At 53.0% G+C, this 15,507-nt stretch overlaps 1 protein-coding gene and 1 pseudogene across 4 annotated transcripts; both read right to left on the reverse strand.

The window, feature by feature from the left end:
• Positions 1–3: 3 nt before the first annotated feature.
• On the reverse strand, positions 4–14,290 carry RPS6KL1 (ribosomal protein S6 kinase like 1). 4 transcript variants are annotated; one of them, XM_016134362.2, is made up of 12 exons: positions 14,192–14,290; positions 13,112–13,193; positions 12,577–12,864; positions 11,686–11,810; positions 10,665–10,757; positions 5,172–5,219; positions 4,682–4,814; positions 3,252–3,860; positions 2,726–2,815; positions 2,485–2,567; positions 1,036–1,131; positions 4–730 (listed from the first exon to the last, which is right to left on the reverse strand). In XM_016134362.2, the coding sequence occupies exons 2-12, from the start codon at positions 13,146–13,148 to the stop codon at positions 620–622; spliced, it is 1,713 nt and encodes a 570-aa protein (XP_015989848.2). In that variant the 5' UTR covers positions 13,149–13,193; positions 14,192–14,290; the 3' UTR covers positions 4–619. The 4 variants fall into 4 exon arrangements, with proteins under 4 accessions (XP_015989848.2, XP_015989850.2, XP_015989849.2 ...); XM_016134364.2 differs by having other exon boundaries at positions 12,962–13,193; positions 14,192–14,228; XM_016134363.2 differs by lacking the exon at positions 5,172–5,219.
• On the reverse strand, positions 7,800–7,918 carry LOC118601487 (annotated as a pseudogene).
• Positions 14,291–15,507: the final 1,217 nt, after the last annotated feature.

The raw sequence follows: 15,507 nt of genomic DNA on the forward strand, positions 1-15,507 counted from the left end.
CACTTCACGCCCACTACAGATTTCTTCCCTGCTTCCCCAGCCTCTCCACCCCTGCAGCAGTAGCCTCTGGTGGAAGAGGCCCACCACTTGCATGACAGCCATGGTTTGAGTCCATAGAGCCAGTGGACCAGTATCCTGAGATGGGTCTCCAGAGATGTCCCAAGCAGAGCACAACATGGCAGGTATCAAGTCACAAAACCTTGAAGTCAGCTCAGCAGATGGTCAGTAGTTCAGAGCTAATGTGACAGAAGGCACTCTTTTACGTGATAAGTTTGCATTCAAGGTATAGGATGTGTGCTCAATGGACATCCGTTGACTGATGGGTGAGGATGGATGGGTAAAGGGGTCCAAGCTGCCTAGCGTGATGCAATCTGTCCTGTCCCTCCCCCTCAGCAGTGACTAAAAAAGGTTTCTCCAAGAGCTGGCTGGGGAATTCCCTAGGCGCCTCAGGGGCAGTGGCGATGATTACTTCTGAGGCCCAGCGGAGGGGGCTGAGCAGGAAAGGCAGCTGCCCTGCATTCTTTGCTGAGGGCCACTGATTAGAGGGGCCAGCTTTGGTGACAGGCGAAGAGAAGATCCAGACCAGTCCAGCTGCTTCCATCGCCCACCGCACCCCCTCTTACCCCACCAGTTTGCTCCACTGGATTGTACTGAAGAAGGGGTGAGACTTGAGTCTGTCGACACCCCCTCCTCCAGCGCCCAGGCGCCTGGTGGGATCAAGCTGCAGCAGCTGTGGAGAAAGTCCCAGTTAGCACCCAGCAGGCCGCCCAGCCCCCAGCCGAAGCATGCACTGACCTCCAGGGACTCCAGTCGCAATGTCCCCGGGGGCCCGCTCTTTGCCAGACTGGCGCACAGAACCTCCAGCGTTACCTCGAGGAACATAGGTGGTATTTGGGCACCAACATATAGGAACTTGTAACCTTCACCCACATTAGACATCCACGAGCAGCGCATTTGTTTGCACACAGCGTTCTGCCCTCCCAGCGCCCACCCTCAGGCCAAGGAGCCGCCTCCGTTAGGCTGGCTGTACCTCACCTCAGTCAGCAGGGAGGCTGCTGGGCGACTGAGCCACTCAGGCAGCTGGAGCTGGGTGTGAGACTGGATTCCTGAGGGGTGGCTCTGGGACAGGGCCTGGGAGAGACACAGGAAGAGGCCTCTGAGGAGGCAACCCCAGAAAAGTAAACCCTCAAGCCGCAGCCAGGATTTTGTTTTTCCCTGTGTCACCCCGCAAGGGGTGGTGATGATGTTGATCGTTGCCTTCTGCTTTGGATCTATTATTTTATGTCAGACTGTGCTAGATGCCTGACAGCCATTATCCATACTTTCCACAATCCTCAAAGTAAATATTACTATCCTATTTTAAAGACAAGAAGCAGGCCAAGAGAAGTAAGGGGACTTATGTTGAGTTCAGGGTTTGAGCCCAGGTCCCTTTGGCTCCATGCTTGCTAGAAGCATTGATCTTAGGTTGCAGTCAGGGCTGACACTTCAGGAACAGCATTGGAACTTGCCTCCTTACTGTATGTGTGTGTGTGTGTGTGTGTATATATATATATATATATATATATATATATATATATATATATATATATATATATATATATATATCTATATATCTATATATCTCCAGAGGCCTCTCATTTGGCCATGGCACGCTACCATCAGGGCCGAGATAGGGCTGTGGCAAGGGAAGAAGGCAGAATTTCTCTGCACTCCAGAAGGGGGCAGCTTTGGAGAGCAGGATGTCTGTTTGGAGGTCAGGATGAGGCCCTGGGCTATAGGACAAAAGCAAGGGGAAGCCAGGGTAAACTGCCCAGATCTGGGCTTTAGATCCCACTGCATACACTCTGGCCATTTCCTGGTCAAATGCAGTTTTGGCCTTTCCCTTGATGTCTGACTTAACCAGCCCCAGATGTGATGATGAGCTCATCAGAGGAGGACAGAGGGCAGAGGCTGCCATCCTGAGTAAGGATGTTTGCAGGAGGAAATTTGAGCTCTTGGCTGACCCAGGCTGGACAGGACAGCTGCTGGCCTGGATCAAGGAAGCCCTCTCTCCTGCCCTCCAGCCAAAATATGGGAGTTACAGCCCAGGAGGGTACGGGTAGGGGGAGTGAGCAGTGGAAAGAAGAGGCTTGGGGGATGATCCAGGCGCCCTTCAGTAAAGAAGGGCTGTGTCAAATTCTAGAAACTTTCCCCGACTGTCCCAACTGTCACCCACATAAACTGACAGTCTCACTAGCTATAGCCACTAGCGTAGTAGGGGCATAGAGTGCATCCATGGCCTGGGTGGGAGAGGCTTCCTGTGTCTCATGACCTGTAGGGGACAGCTGTGGAGGGCACAGCTGTGCTGGCAGAACATCCAGCCCAAAGGCTGGGTTGTGGAGAACCAGAGAGCCTCGGCCCCGACGCTGGCTGGTTGGACTAAGTCCAGCTCGTCCTGCAACTAGTGACACCTACCAGGGCTCCGTACCCTGCCCAGCTACTCACCGTTCCAGTCAGCAATTCATACAGTAGAGACCCAAAGCTCCACCAGTCACAGGCTTCCGTCGGCTCAGAAATCCCACCCACCTCTGTGGGAGCAAGAACACACATGTCCCAACCTCACCAAAGAGACTGGGTCTCCTCTCTACTCATCCTACCCGACCACGGCCCATCCCCTTTGTCGTTCTCAGCTCAATCCACGCAAAGGCACGCAAGGTCTGGGGCCCCGGCACACCCCCCTTCTTGCCTGGGGCACTGTAGAGGTTGTCCGCAGCCTCCCGGCAGCACTGGGGCTCCACCTCTGACCACTGGCCAAAATATGTGAGCCGGATGTGACCTTCCCATCCAGTGTGTGCAGGGGGGGATGAATGGGGCACAAAAATTGCAGTTAGTCATTGTCGAGCAGCGGGCATGGGGAATGGGACTCCAGGGCTCTCTCCCCTACAGTCATAAGGCAGGAGCCAGTGGCATCCCTGCACATGGCCTCCCTAAGGGCATGGTTCCCTCAGGCCCAGAGATGACCAGTTACTAATAGGAGCTGCTGCTGCTCTGGACTCATGGGAGGGAGGCGCTTGTTTCCCAGTCTTGACTTTGGACACTCAGTGGAATCCTTCGTGAAAAGGCCGAGGGGAGGCGGAGGAAGAAGCAGATAACCTCTGCCATCCCCTGGACTTTGGGGAACTCTCTTCCGTCTGAGGCTTTGGAGACCCCCGCCTGAGGAGTGAGGCAAGGGAGGGCGGCCTCCTCCCCGCCCCCTAGGCCGGGGCACCTACCTGCCTGGTCCAGGAGCAGATTTCGAGGATTGAGGTCCCGGCACAGCACCCCCTGCTCGTGCAGTGCCTCCAGCGCCACCAGCATCTCCGCTGCCCACTGCTTCACCTGTTCTTCCCTCACGCTCCAGGCACCCCTGCCAAACCCCGAGCCGGCCTCGTCTGCCAGGGGGCGGCTCGGACCTCTGCCACGGCCACGGCCCCCCAGTACCCGGCCAGCCCCCTCACGAACCCAAGGGAGCCCCCAGGGGGATCCTGTGTCCAAGTTCTGGCCAGGTCTTCTCCTGGACTGGAGGTGCGGGAGGCCACTTGGGGCCTTTGGAAGGTTCGAGGAGCAAGAAGTGCTGGTCCTGGCTGCAGGTTCGCCTTTAGCCTCTCTCTGGGGTCTGATCGATGAGGCCTCCCTCTCTGGGGGCAGGCTCTGACAAGTCTGTGGGTGCTCTCGGGGGACTCTGTCCTGGAGGCAGGTGCCGTCCGGGGGCAGCAGCATTGGGGTCCGACGGCTGAGGCAGGAGTTGAGCTGAGCCTTCATCCTTTCCAGGCTGGAGACAGACCTGAGCCGAGATTGTTGGGGGCCGGCCTGGGAGCGCAGGTGGGACCAGAGAGTGCCTCCTGGGCCACAGGGAGCAGTGAGCATGGGGACAGGGGAGAAAAAGAGTGTGGACACCGGGTCCCTGTCTCACTCCTACTTCCCTTCTGCCTTGGGCATGGACCCTCTGCTTTCCAGACCCTCACCTCTGCTGCTCCCTCTCTTTGCCTTAGCCTAGAATGACCTTTCCCCTCCTATCACTCAACCTGGCACAAAATGGATACTTAGCCCCTAAGGATTATAAGATAGAAATTATTGTTAATGTCCTTGGTTTGGGTGGGGGCTTTACTCGTGTTCAATATATTTTATACACATATTTTTTAAATTAAATTATTTTTAGGGAGAATAGTATAATGAAATTTAAGTAAAATAAAAGAAGGTCAGGCATGGACCTTGGTAATGACAGCATGTCATGACCAAGGATGTGTATCTCACTAAAAAAAACTCTTCGCCGTAACAGCTGATCAATAAATATCTGCTCCGCGACCCTGTTGCTGTCTTTACAGCTTGAGTACCACTCTCCCATGTGGCCACTATGAGGGATGGGCACAGCCGAGACTGGAGGAAACGGTGACAAATGGAACATCGGCATATATGCCCTTTCGCCAGCCCAAGATGCGAACATCCTCCCCAGAATGTCCCCTGCGCCTTAGCACCACACTGGGGACAGGGAGCACTACAGCAACCTGATCCTGCCATCGTCATCCAGAAAGCCTGGGTCCCCTGGTCTGTGCTGCACATCCGGTGCAAGCCACTCCCCTCCCCAGAGCTTGGCGTTTTAAGGGGAAGGAGGAGGACATCTCAAAGCCCTGAGGGACTGACAGGGGCCTTCAGGCGCCCTCACCTTGCACATGCTCCAGGTGCAGGAAGATGGAGTCCTCACTCACGAAGTACCGCAGCAGCTTGGTCATGTAGGGGACACCATGTGGGATGATGGTCAGCCGCTCCCGGCTCGCCAAGTGGCACCTGGACAGGCTCTGTGGAGGGGGCAGGGCAGGCAGATCAGCTGGGGACAGGCCGGAAGTTGCTCTGCCGGGGAAGATCAGAGGCCCAGCTTCAGGGGCAACAGGATGAGGCGTTGGAGCTGGCCCTCAGTCCTGTTTTCACCACAGAATCTAGGCCCTCCACCCCCCAGGCCATGGAGGAGGCAGTAGGTATGTGTCTGGAAGACGGAGGCATGCTCAGGGCAGGACAAGTGGCTTTTGGATTTGGAAGATGCATGAGCTTCGGATACAGGTTCTGGGTAGGGGCTTCCCTAGAGCGTCTGGTTTTCCAGGAGCTCTGAGAAAGTTCCAAGGGGAATGCAGAATGTTGGGGAGCTGGGTGGCACCTGCCTTCACCACGAAGGTCCCTCCAGTCGCTGGGTCCTGGACTAGCTGCACCTGCCAAAGTCCAGGAGGCACTGGTCAAGGCACACGCTAGTTCCTGGGGCTCCATGGCCCTGGCCCCAGCCCCAGGTTCCTCCACTGAGGCAGACTCACTCTAAGGGCAGGGCAGCGAGGGCAGGCTTTGGTGGCACAGAGTACGTCCCCTGCCCCCAAAACTGACACTGATCCTGTCCTGTTCGTCCATCCTTCTTAGACTTACAGGTATTAGCTCAAGTCCCACCTCCTCCAGGAAGCCTTCCCAACCCTCAGATTGGTCTGGGGCCCTAATCTGTCTCCAGTGCTCTCCAGGCTCCCACTTAGAGGAGCCTTATCACACTGCGTCTGATTTCCTGGCTCCCCACTGCTCTGTGAGCCCAGGAGGGCAGGAACCACACTGTCTAGCTCTGTACTCCCAGAGCCCTGCACAGCACTGGGATGTCGTAGGTGCTTCCCACATGCGTGGCGAGTAGGCCATCCTGCAGGGTCTGAGGGTGTCAGGGGTGGGAGCGACCTCGGAGCCAGTTACCTCTTCTGATCTTTTATTTTATAGGTGAGGAAGCTGAGGCTCTCAGAGTGTGGCCCGAGGTCACCCATGGGCTAAGCCGTGCCCAGAGCACCCAGGCTAGGAGTTCTCCTTCGGGTCTCTCCCCATGCCACCCACTCTTTCTGGAGCTGTCTTTGGAGAAGAGTCCACTCCTCCTGTTGGTTTTGGTTAGAGGCAGCGGTCTGCCAACTGCTGGGACAGTGTTTTATTTGGAGTTGAGCCCTTGAGTCTCCTCGTGGTGGGCAGGGATGGACCCCAGGCACAGGAGAGGGCAAGCCAGGTGCACTGGGGGAGGAAAGGAGAAAGCTCTGCCCAGACAAGGAGCATGTGGAGGCAAGACCTTTGCCCTGGTGCTGTGACCCTCTGCCCTGAGGGTACTCCCTGTGGTGGGAGTCCAGCCCTCAGGCCTGGCAACTAGGCAGTGATGAAGCCCACAGCCCAGGATCAGGGTTTAGATCTTGGGCGAGTGAACTGATTTTCTCACCTACAAAACAGTAATTACAAATGCCCCTTTCCCTCATCACTGGCCTGTGGGGGCCGTAAGTGGGAGGGTCCTTTGCGAATGTGAAGGCTGTGAGAATGCCAGTCATTGCATTCGCCAAGTCACATCACCTCTCTGAACCTTGTTCTTCTTAACTGCAGAACGGAGTCATGGTAAAACTCCCTGCGGAAGGTCAACAAGAGGATTCTAATAAAGCAGACAATCAAGCAGAGCAGCGGCCCGTGCCTGTCACATAACATGCCCTCATCAATCTGCAATGATGGCGACGATGACTACAATGATGATATTGCAGAGAAGCCCCACACTAGCTAGACAGCACTGACTCTGTGCTAAGCACTTTATATAATTTAATTTTAGTCCCACCGCCCTACCAGGTGAATGTTATTAGTGACCCATCTTATTGTGACGAAATTGAGGTACAGAGAGGTTACATTACCTACAATCTCACTGGCTAAAAATTGGTAGAGTCAGGATTTGAATCCAGGGCTGGCTAATGCCAGAGCCTGGAAATGTAACTGCAACTGGGGGCTCAAACAGGTGACATTGGTACATGCCTTTCCCTCTGGGCCTCAGTGTTCCCATCATCAGGGAAATGAAGGCAGTGGACTAGCTGAGTACGGGAGGGGTGTGTGTGTGTGTGTGTGTGTGTGTGTGTGTGTGTGTGTATTGGGGGCCGGGGTCGGGGGCAGGGACTTCCTTCAGCAGTAGTGAGATGCCCTTCCTACCACCAGAGGTCTCTCCTCCAACAGCCAAAGAGACAGAACTCAGCCTGGCTCCATTCCAGCTCCTTGACCAAATCTGCACAATGTTTGAAAAAGAAAACTCTGGGGTCATTTAGGGGAACAGTTTCCCACAAGTACTGACACCCGGATAATTCCCCACTGTCCTTTGCCAAGTGGGATTCCCTGCCACCTTGTCTTGGGCCTTCTAATTACACAGTCCGAAAGCCAGCAGTGAAGGCTGGGGGAGCCAGAAGATAAAAACTTGATCAGTACATTGAAACTAGTGTATTTAAAAAATATATATTAAAACCTACCTATCTAGAAAGAATGAAACCAAAACATTAACGATAATTGTCTTGGATTTAGGTAGGATGGTGGGGAATTTTTGTTTGTTTGTTTTAAACTTTTTTCTCTTTCATTGTATCTCAAAAAGGTAGCAAAAGGGGGCATTTTCCCATTAAACCAACTGAACAAAAAGTCCCCTTCCTCTTTGGCTCACTGTTATGAGAGACAGAGTACTAGCTAGTCACATGCCCTCTCTGAACCTCAGTTTCATTCTCTGTGCAACAATTATTAAAATGCAGCACTTTCCAATAGAACGTTCACTGTGGATTAAACATATATCTGCACCGTCCAATATGGACGCCATTGGCCACATGTGCCTATCGAGCCCTGGAAATGTGACTGGCGTGACTGAGAAACAGAATACTTGATTTTAATTTATTTTATTTTTATCTTTTTTAGGTGAGGCAACCCTTGGTTGACCTCACAGATTGTGAGGACCTTGTCAGTTTACAGTCCCTTATCTTTTAAAAAATAACTTTTTATGCCTATAGCACCTGGTCTTCCTAGGTGGTCTCCCATCTAGGCACTAACCAGCCCCAACCCTGCTTAGCTTCTGAGGTCAGATGAGATCGGGCTTATTCAGGGTGGCATAGCTGTAGACTTGAGTTTAATTTAAACAGTCTTATGTGGCCGGTCATTAGTGGACTGAACTGCACAGTGTAATCCTTTTTTCCCTAGGGTAACTGAGGAGATTTAATGCAACACACTGTAAATAGGAATGTGTCCTACGAATGTCAGCTGAGTGTTGGTATTGTGATGGTGGAATGTAGTTCTGGGTGCCTGCTCTTACCTTTTTAAAAAGTGAAAAAAAACTTTTTTTAAGCAAACTCACTGAGTTTTCGGGAAATAGGGACAATTAAAGCTTTGGTGAAACAAATTAACCCTTTCTTTAAAAATTTCCAAAGTATCAAAATCCCAGGAAGAATCTCTTATGGAGAAAATAAGCCTTAAAATGTCAAACAGGTTTATAAACTCCAGAGTCCGCAAAGGCCAGGCAATGTGAGCCAAGCGGGAGGGTGGGGACAGGAGCAAACTGGAGGGTCGGCGCCCCATTAATGCGGGCAGTCCATACTCCACTCCTTGCTGCTGAGCGGGAACGTGAGCCAGCGTTTCCAGATCTTTCAATTTTTTAGGAGAAGCAGGAAATCTGGACTTCTATATGAAACCAGCCAACTTTTAAATGTTGGTAACTAATAATAATAATAATAATAATAAAACACCCCTGTGTTTGAGCCAAAAAAACAAGATGTGACTTGGATGACCTTCTTTTTCTTCCCCATCCCTGACTTAGAGCTTGGCTCCTGGATCAGGCTCCCAGGCCCCCATGCTCCCTGGCCAACTGCCTACCTAGTCCCTGACCCACTTACCTCACTGTTCCCTGCCACCTGCTGTGCCTGCCACTCTCTCTTCAGCCCCTAGAGACTGACAACTGTGCATCTCTGGAGGGACTCAAGATTTCCTGAGCCAGCCCTTTGCTCCTTCCTGGCTCTGTGTGGCTGTTGGCCGGCACTGCCCTCCAGCCCGGATCTGCCTGGGCAGAGCTGTGGAATGGGACTCTGTGACAGCACATCCAGACCTAGCTGCAGGGACCTGAGCCCAGCAGCCCTAACACCTCTCCTAATTTGGGGAAATTGGTGTACCCGGCTTGGGAATGATGCAGGAAAAGGGAGAGGGATCTCAGGACGGAGGTGAAGTAGGTAAGTTGAGTGCCCAAGAAAGGGTAAAAAAGGAAAGAAGGGCAATCTCAAGGCAGAATGATTGGGCTTGGCCTTAATTTGTGCTTTCCATATGCACAGGCCTCAGAATACTGGAATCTGAAAATGCTTCGCATGTGCATGTTTTGGGCTTAAACAAATTAGGGGAATTCTGTCATAGACATTCCTCTTAAAAACTCATGGTGTATATCTGCATCCCAAAAGCTCTGAAAACTCCTATAAAAAAAAAAAAAAAAAAAAAAAGTGAGGTAACTTTAACTCACTATTTCCCAAACTAATTTGACCCCAAACTCTTCTTTCAACAATGCCTGAGGTTCAGTGGGGTCCCACGTAGGGAAGTGGCGGTGGCAGTCACAGCCTGTCCAAGCCACATGGACTTGTGCAATGGGAGGGTGGGGCTGCACAGATGGAAGCTGGCTGGGCCTGGCTGACAGACGGGGGTCGTTCCAGGGACCCGGGAGTAGCAGCCTGAGCAAGGCTGGGGAGACGGGCAGCCTGCGGGCCTTCTGACTCGCTTTGTCACTAGCATTTAGAACTATCAAACATGCATCAAATATTTTAGCATGTGCCAGGCCTTTCCCAAAAATTACTGCATTTTAATTCCCACATTACCCCATGTGGGGCGGATTCTCACCCCACTTGTAGGCAAGGCAACCAGTGTTCAGAGAGGTGACGGGATTTGCCTGTGCCAACGCTGTGCTCCACCCAGACAGCGCTTCATCCTCTGGCGTGTGGGGAGGCACATCCTGGCCTTCTTTCCTCTATGGCCTCCAGATCCATCAAAATCCCCCTTGCGTGTTTGAATTACTGATTCCTGGGCTCAAGTCTAGGAATTCTGACTCAACAGGCCTGGGGTGGAGCCCAGGCAACTGTATTTTTAGGAAGCTTCCCAGGTGCTTCTGATAAACAGCCACTTTGATAAAGAACTGCTTTAGCGACAACTCAGGCGTCCCTGGGTTGGGGAAAAGGGCAGTTGAATATTGGCTCCAACTTCATTTGACCTAACTGTTTGTCCCGACACCCCTTACTTTAATGAGTGTCCCAGCTATGAGTTGGGATGTCAGATCCTAACTTCCTGTCTGCCCTGAATTAAGCGAAAGGATCCCAGAAGGGCTCAGGATGAGGGTGAGGGTGGCAGTGGAGAAAGGGTAGAGTTTCTAAGACCCTGGATGTGCACCGGCCAGCTTGACCCTCTGCAAGGCAGGTTTCTGGAGAGGAGCATATTCCTGCCATAGGAACTGCTTGGCTGTGCTTAGTAGGGAGACTCTGGGCTGCAACGCTGGGGTACAGAGTGAGTGTGGAGTGGGGGCGGGGCCTGTGGGAGTGAGCCAGGCTGTGTGTGCTGGCAGGATGCCGCGGACACCGCTTCTCAAACCCCTGTGTCTGAGCTGGAGGGCTGTGGAGGGGGGGCATCTGTCTCTTCTGTTCCCAGTTTTCTTTCCAGGACCTGACTGGTGTGTGCTGGGTGAGGAGGTGTGGGGAACCACTGGACACAGCTGCTCTCCTACCCTGGACCCCGTGACCCCTCTCTCGCCCCCTCTAGAGGAGAGGAGGTTTCTGTTCTCTCTCCCCACTCACCACCCCCAATGCCATACACCATCTCCTCCCAGACCACAGGTTCTGCTCACTCACCTTCTCGATGACCCCGACCACCCTGCAGCCCCTCAGCTGCTCCAGGGTGGAGCTCAGTGTGCGAATGGGCCGGAGCCTCAGGCTGCTGAAACCCTGCAGAGGTGGGAGACAGGCCACATGGCCTAAGGGCCCGCTCCTCAGCCACTGCTCCTCACCAGGCAGTGTGAAGGGACTCTGAATGCCAGGAGAGTGGTGGCCACCGCAGGCAAGAATGGGCCAATGGCCGACCCCACCTTACAAGAACAGGCTGAGCAGAGAAGCTGGCCCTGACTGGCAGGGGACCCATGCTGGTCCAGGCTGGCCATGTTGCCTTCTGCTCAGCCTCCACCCAGCCCTCCTCCAAGGCTCAGGGGAGCTCCAAAAAACCCACTCTCAAAAGACCCGTTCACAGGAGGCGATGCTCTCGGGTTGGGAAAATGCCCTGGGAACATGTAGATTTCAGGGAAACATACCTCAAAAACCAAGGCATGAGGCCCAGACACCCGCTTTGGGGAAAAGCAGCCTGGCAAGATGCAGTGAGCCTAGGAGGGGTGGGTGTACGTGCTTGTGCACTCCTGTAGGCATGAGAAGTATGCATGCATTTTCGACACCCACTAGGTTAGGAAAAGCCATATGGGGAAAGCATTTGTGCACATGTATGTAGGCATGCACTCGTGTGTGTGTGTGTGTGTGTGGATATTTGTGTCTGCTACAAGTACTCACTGCAGCCCATTCAAACACAAACGGACCTGGGAGCCTTGGAATGTGTACACATGTGAGCGTGTGTATGAGCTATGTGTGAGGGTGGGGAGATGTGTGTGTATACTCCATGAAGGTGCAAGACTGGACTGGAGATGATTCACTAAGTGTCTGAAAATGAATGAACTATGAGGGTGTGGGAGAGAGAGGAAGCCAGAAGGAGGAGGGGAGTGGGGGCAGCCCTGGCATGAACCACTGCCCACCCTGCCCTGCTGGCCCGTGGGGGTGGGGGCCTCAGCTCTCCCCCTCAGTGCCCTCAGGCTCTTGGGGAAGGTCTCCTCACCGTGCCAGGGCTGGCTCTGCTGCCCAGTGTCTTCTGCAGGTGGCAGTTGAAGATCTCTTCTGCCCGCTGCAGGTACTTGGTAATTTTCAGCTTTACAGCCTCGCATCGCTCCTTGTTCAGGTCGACTGTGAAGGGGAAAGGTTCACCAGGACTCACTCCTGAACCCCCAACTGCCTTGGAAGGCTGGCGTTCCCACTCCCATTGCCCACCCTCTGTCTTCCACTCTATGGAGACAGTGCGCCTGTTCGAGGCCAGCAGATTCTGGCCCCACATCCGCTCTTGAGCCCTTCCTCTGGGTGGGAGACCAGCAGGAGAAGAGGAAGAAAGATGGCAGGAGGAGCTGGAAACCATGCTCACCCTCAGCCTAGACTCAGTTTCCCTCCCTTCACTTCCTCCTCATTCCTCTTCACATCTGGGACTACAATTGTCCACCATGAACCCATCAGTCTCCTCCCATTATAATGCAACCCCCAGAGGGCGGGGCACAGCCCGGCTCCAGGGCCAGGCCAGAAGAGTGGGTCACGGGCACCGCCTCTAGTGTGAAAACTGTTAAACCTCAGCTTTGCCACTTGATAGCTATGGAACCTTAAGCAAGCTATTTAACTGCCCTGTGACTCAGTTTCCTCATCTGGAAAACTGGAATAAAAATAGATCCTATATACTAGGCACCACCTGCAACAACACATATAGTATCTTCTGTTGCTGTGAGGCTCAAAGGAGTTAATATAGGTAAAACCCTTAGACCAGTGCCTGGCATGTAGGTACTGTTCAATAAGTGCTAGCTATTATTACTGTCTTTCACAGAGGTCCTGCAGAGCCAGCAGAGCCCCGCTCACCCCGCACGGATGGACGATGACGGGACGAGCCCCGAGCTGGCCCTTCCGCCCTCACCGTGCATGCCTCGCAGCAGAACGTCCACGCCATTCTGGTAATGGTTGAAGGCTGCCTCGTAGTCCTCACTGACATCGCGCTCCAGGGCCAGCCGGATCTGTGTGGCCGCATCTACCAGGTAGTCACGCTTGGTCATGTCAGGTGCCCCCAGAGCCACCCGGTCGCGAATCTGCTCCAAATACGTGTGGGCCTGGGACCGTGCTCGTGAGCAGGGCTCAGGCTCTTGGCCAGGGCTGGGCGGGCACTCGCAGGCCACCAGGCTCATGGCTGCTGCCCTACGGCTGTGACCTGGAACGAACAGATGCAGTAGAGAGGACCCAGCAGGGAACAGCACCCCATCTGCACCCTGGTTTCCTCCACTGAATATTCGGAGACTAACACTCACCTCCAAGGGCTGGAGGAATCAGAGCTAATGTGGGTAAAGTCCCTTCACTGAGCCAGATCTTTCCCAAGTGGCGGTAATAGAATAATAACGCGCTTGGGGCTCCTCCTTTCAATTCCAATTCAGTTCAACAAGTATTTCTTGAGCACCTACTATGTGTTGAGCGCTGGAGAGTGCTGAAGATAGTCATGATCCACAGCTGCCTTCACGGGGCCTTCATAGGGCAAACCGGTGTCTAGTAGACAGGAAACATTTGCAGGCTACACTCTGAGGCCAAGGCAGGGGCCCTGGGCTCAAAGGCCATTCCTCACACTGTTCCCTCCATCCTGCCGGTTCTCCCCTCCCTGCCTGCCCTGCAGGAATCTCCTTTATCCTTCAGGATTCAGCTCCGAACAGAATGGATTGCCCCTGCTTTGTTTCCCTTGGTGCAGAGGTCAGTGTGGTAAGGAGTGAGGAACCCCCACAGAACCCAGCAGAGAGCTGGGCACAAGGCCAGGTCTTAGAGCATGGGGGCAAGTGAAATGACTGAGTGGCAGATTTTGGACAGAGTTAGAGGGATCAGGGCAGGGTGGCCCCAGCCCTAGGGACAGGATGGCTTTATCTTCCTGGCTCTCTCTGAGAAAGCCAGGAGGCGCGTGGCCTCCAAGGACCTGACAGCAGTTCCTTCCTGAGTGGTGTGACACAGGTGGCTAAAGGGATAGGAAAGTGGCAGCAGGAAAGGAAAGGGCTCAGAGAAAGGCCAGCAGAGCTGCCTCTGCCCCTCAGTGCAGGGCCACCTTTGCTCTCTCTGGCCCCACTGGGAAGGGGCAGGGCCGGACTTCTAACCCCAGGGCATTTCTGTCTCCACGGAGAAAGAGAGGAGAGAGAGCAGGATGGGGTGTGGAGCAGGAAGGGAAACCCACATGCCAGGGCCAGCGGGGAACTGTACGTATGCCCAGCCACCCAGGGCATGCACTCCTGAGGCCTGTGTCGGGGATGCCAAGACCAATAGGCTGGGCGGCTTCAGTCAGGCCTCGGCCTCAAGACCACCCCGCCGGGGCCGGGTCCAGCGGGGCAGAGCAGCATGGCCACGCCTGGACACAGAAATCCAGCGTCCAGCCTGCAGAGTCCCGACTCGCAAGAGGCATCACCCTGCAGGAGTTAGGCCGAGGAAGACGGGCTGGGGGAGTGAGAGTAGGCGGCATCCTCGCCTGCGGGGGTGAGTGATGGTGAGGAGCAGGACAAACACCATACCTGCCCGAGCCAGGAGCTACCACTGCCGCCACCGCCCCTTCGCCCCTGCGGGGTACAGTGCACCTCGGACCTTGGCTTTGCGCGGACCAGCCAGGTGCAGAGTCTAGCCGGGTGCAGCCTGGCCATTGGCTACAGATGAGCTCATCCTCTATCCTTTAGAATAAACCACCAATCAGCGCCTGGGTGGCTTCTGCCGGTTCTTAAAGCCGCAGGGTCTGCAATGCAGAGCGCTGGGGGAGGGGAGGGGGGAAGTTTGGGAATGGGGGGGGGGAGTTTGAGAATGGGTGGGTGGGGGCAGGGGCAAGGGTCTGTTTTGTTCACTGATATATCCCAAGTACCTAGAACAGAATTTGGCACATAGTATTTATTGCTCAATCAATATTTGCTGAATAAATGAATGAATGAGTTCTGAAGAATGGGAAGGAATGTTCTGGGCAGGCAAACAATATGTTAAATGCCTTGACAAATTAAGGGAGAAAAATAACATTTGCACATCAAACAGATGGCATAAAACCGTTTGATAAAATTTAACACTCATTCATGATAAGGACGAACTATTTACTTAACAAAACCTAAATAAACTCATGAACTTACTTCTTAACTTGATAAAAAGGTTATCTACCAGAAACAGAGCATGTGTAATGTAACTTACACAACATGTAATGATGGAGCTTTAGAAGCATTCCCACGGGCCGTTGTCCTTCTGGCATGTGGTAGGATCACACTTCTCTATCTACTTTGGAAGTTAGGCTTGGCCATGGAACTTGCTATGGAATCTTGGTGGACAGGACAAGTTACTTCAGTGTGGAAGCTTCAAAAACTAGTCCATAATTCTTCTGCCATAGTTATCACAGAAGTACGCATCCATAGAGGCATAGAGCTTCCATCAACCTGAGTCTCTGAGAAACAACAATAAGGAACTCCTCTCTGCTCCATGATTTGTGTTGGACATGAAGTGTAAGAGAGAAATAAATTTTTATTGTGTTAATGCAGCATACCTTAGTCTATCTCGAATGGTACGAACAGTCAGAAATGAACTAATATCTCCACTTTTCAACAACACACTGGAAGTTACAATTAACACAACAGAAGACTAAAATCAAACAAGAAGTTTAAAGATTGGAATGGAAGAAGCCAAATTGTCATTACTTGTGATGAGGTAATGAAAACCTAGAGCAATAACTGGTGAGTTCAGCAAGTGGCTGGACACTAGATCAATATTTATAAATCAAGAGATTTCCTATGCATCAACAGTAACAATTTGAAAATGTAATACTTTTGAAATTCCATTCACCAAAACTGTGACAAAATCCCAT

This window comes from Rousettus aegyptiacus, unplaced genomic scaffold (genome assembly GCF_014176215.1).
Source record: "Rousettus aegyptiacus isolate mRouAeg1 unplaced genomic scaffold, mRouAeg1.p scaffold_m13_p_3, whole genome shotgun sequence".
Taxonomy (NCBI): domain Eukaryota; kingdom Metazoa; phylum Chordata; class Mammalia; order Chiroptera; family Pteropodidae; genus Rousettus; species Rousettus aegyptiacus.

Excerpts from the sequence above, each read along its gene's own strand:
- RPS6KL1 (XM_016134362.2), bottom strand. The coding sequence starts at position 13,148 with ATGACTATCTTCAGCACTCTCCAGCGCTCAACACATA. Across the intron at positions 2,816-3,251 it reads TCTGCTCCTGGACCAGGCAG|GTCACATCCGGCTCACATAT; the intron begins GTAGGTGCCCCG and ends CTGGATGGGAAG. Across the intron at positions 2,568-2,725 it reads CAACCTCTACAGTGCCCCAG|AGGTGGGTGGGATTTCTGAG; the intron begins GCAAGAAGGGGG and ends TTGCTCCCACAG.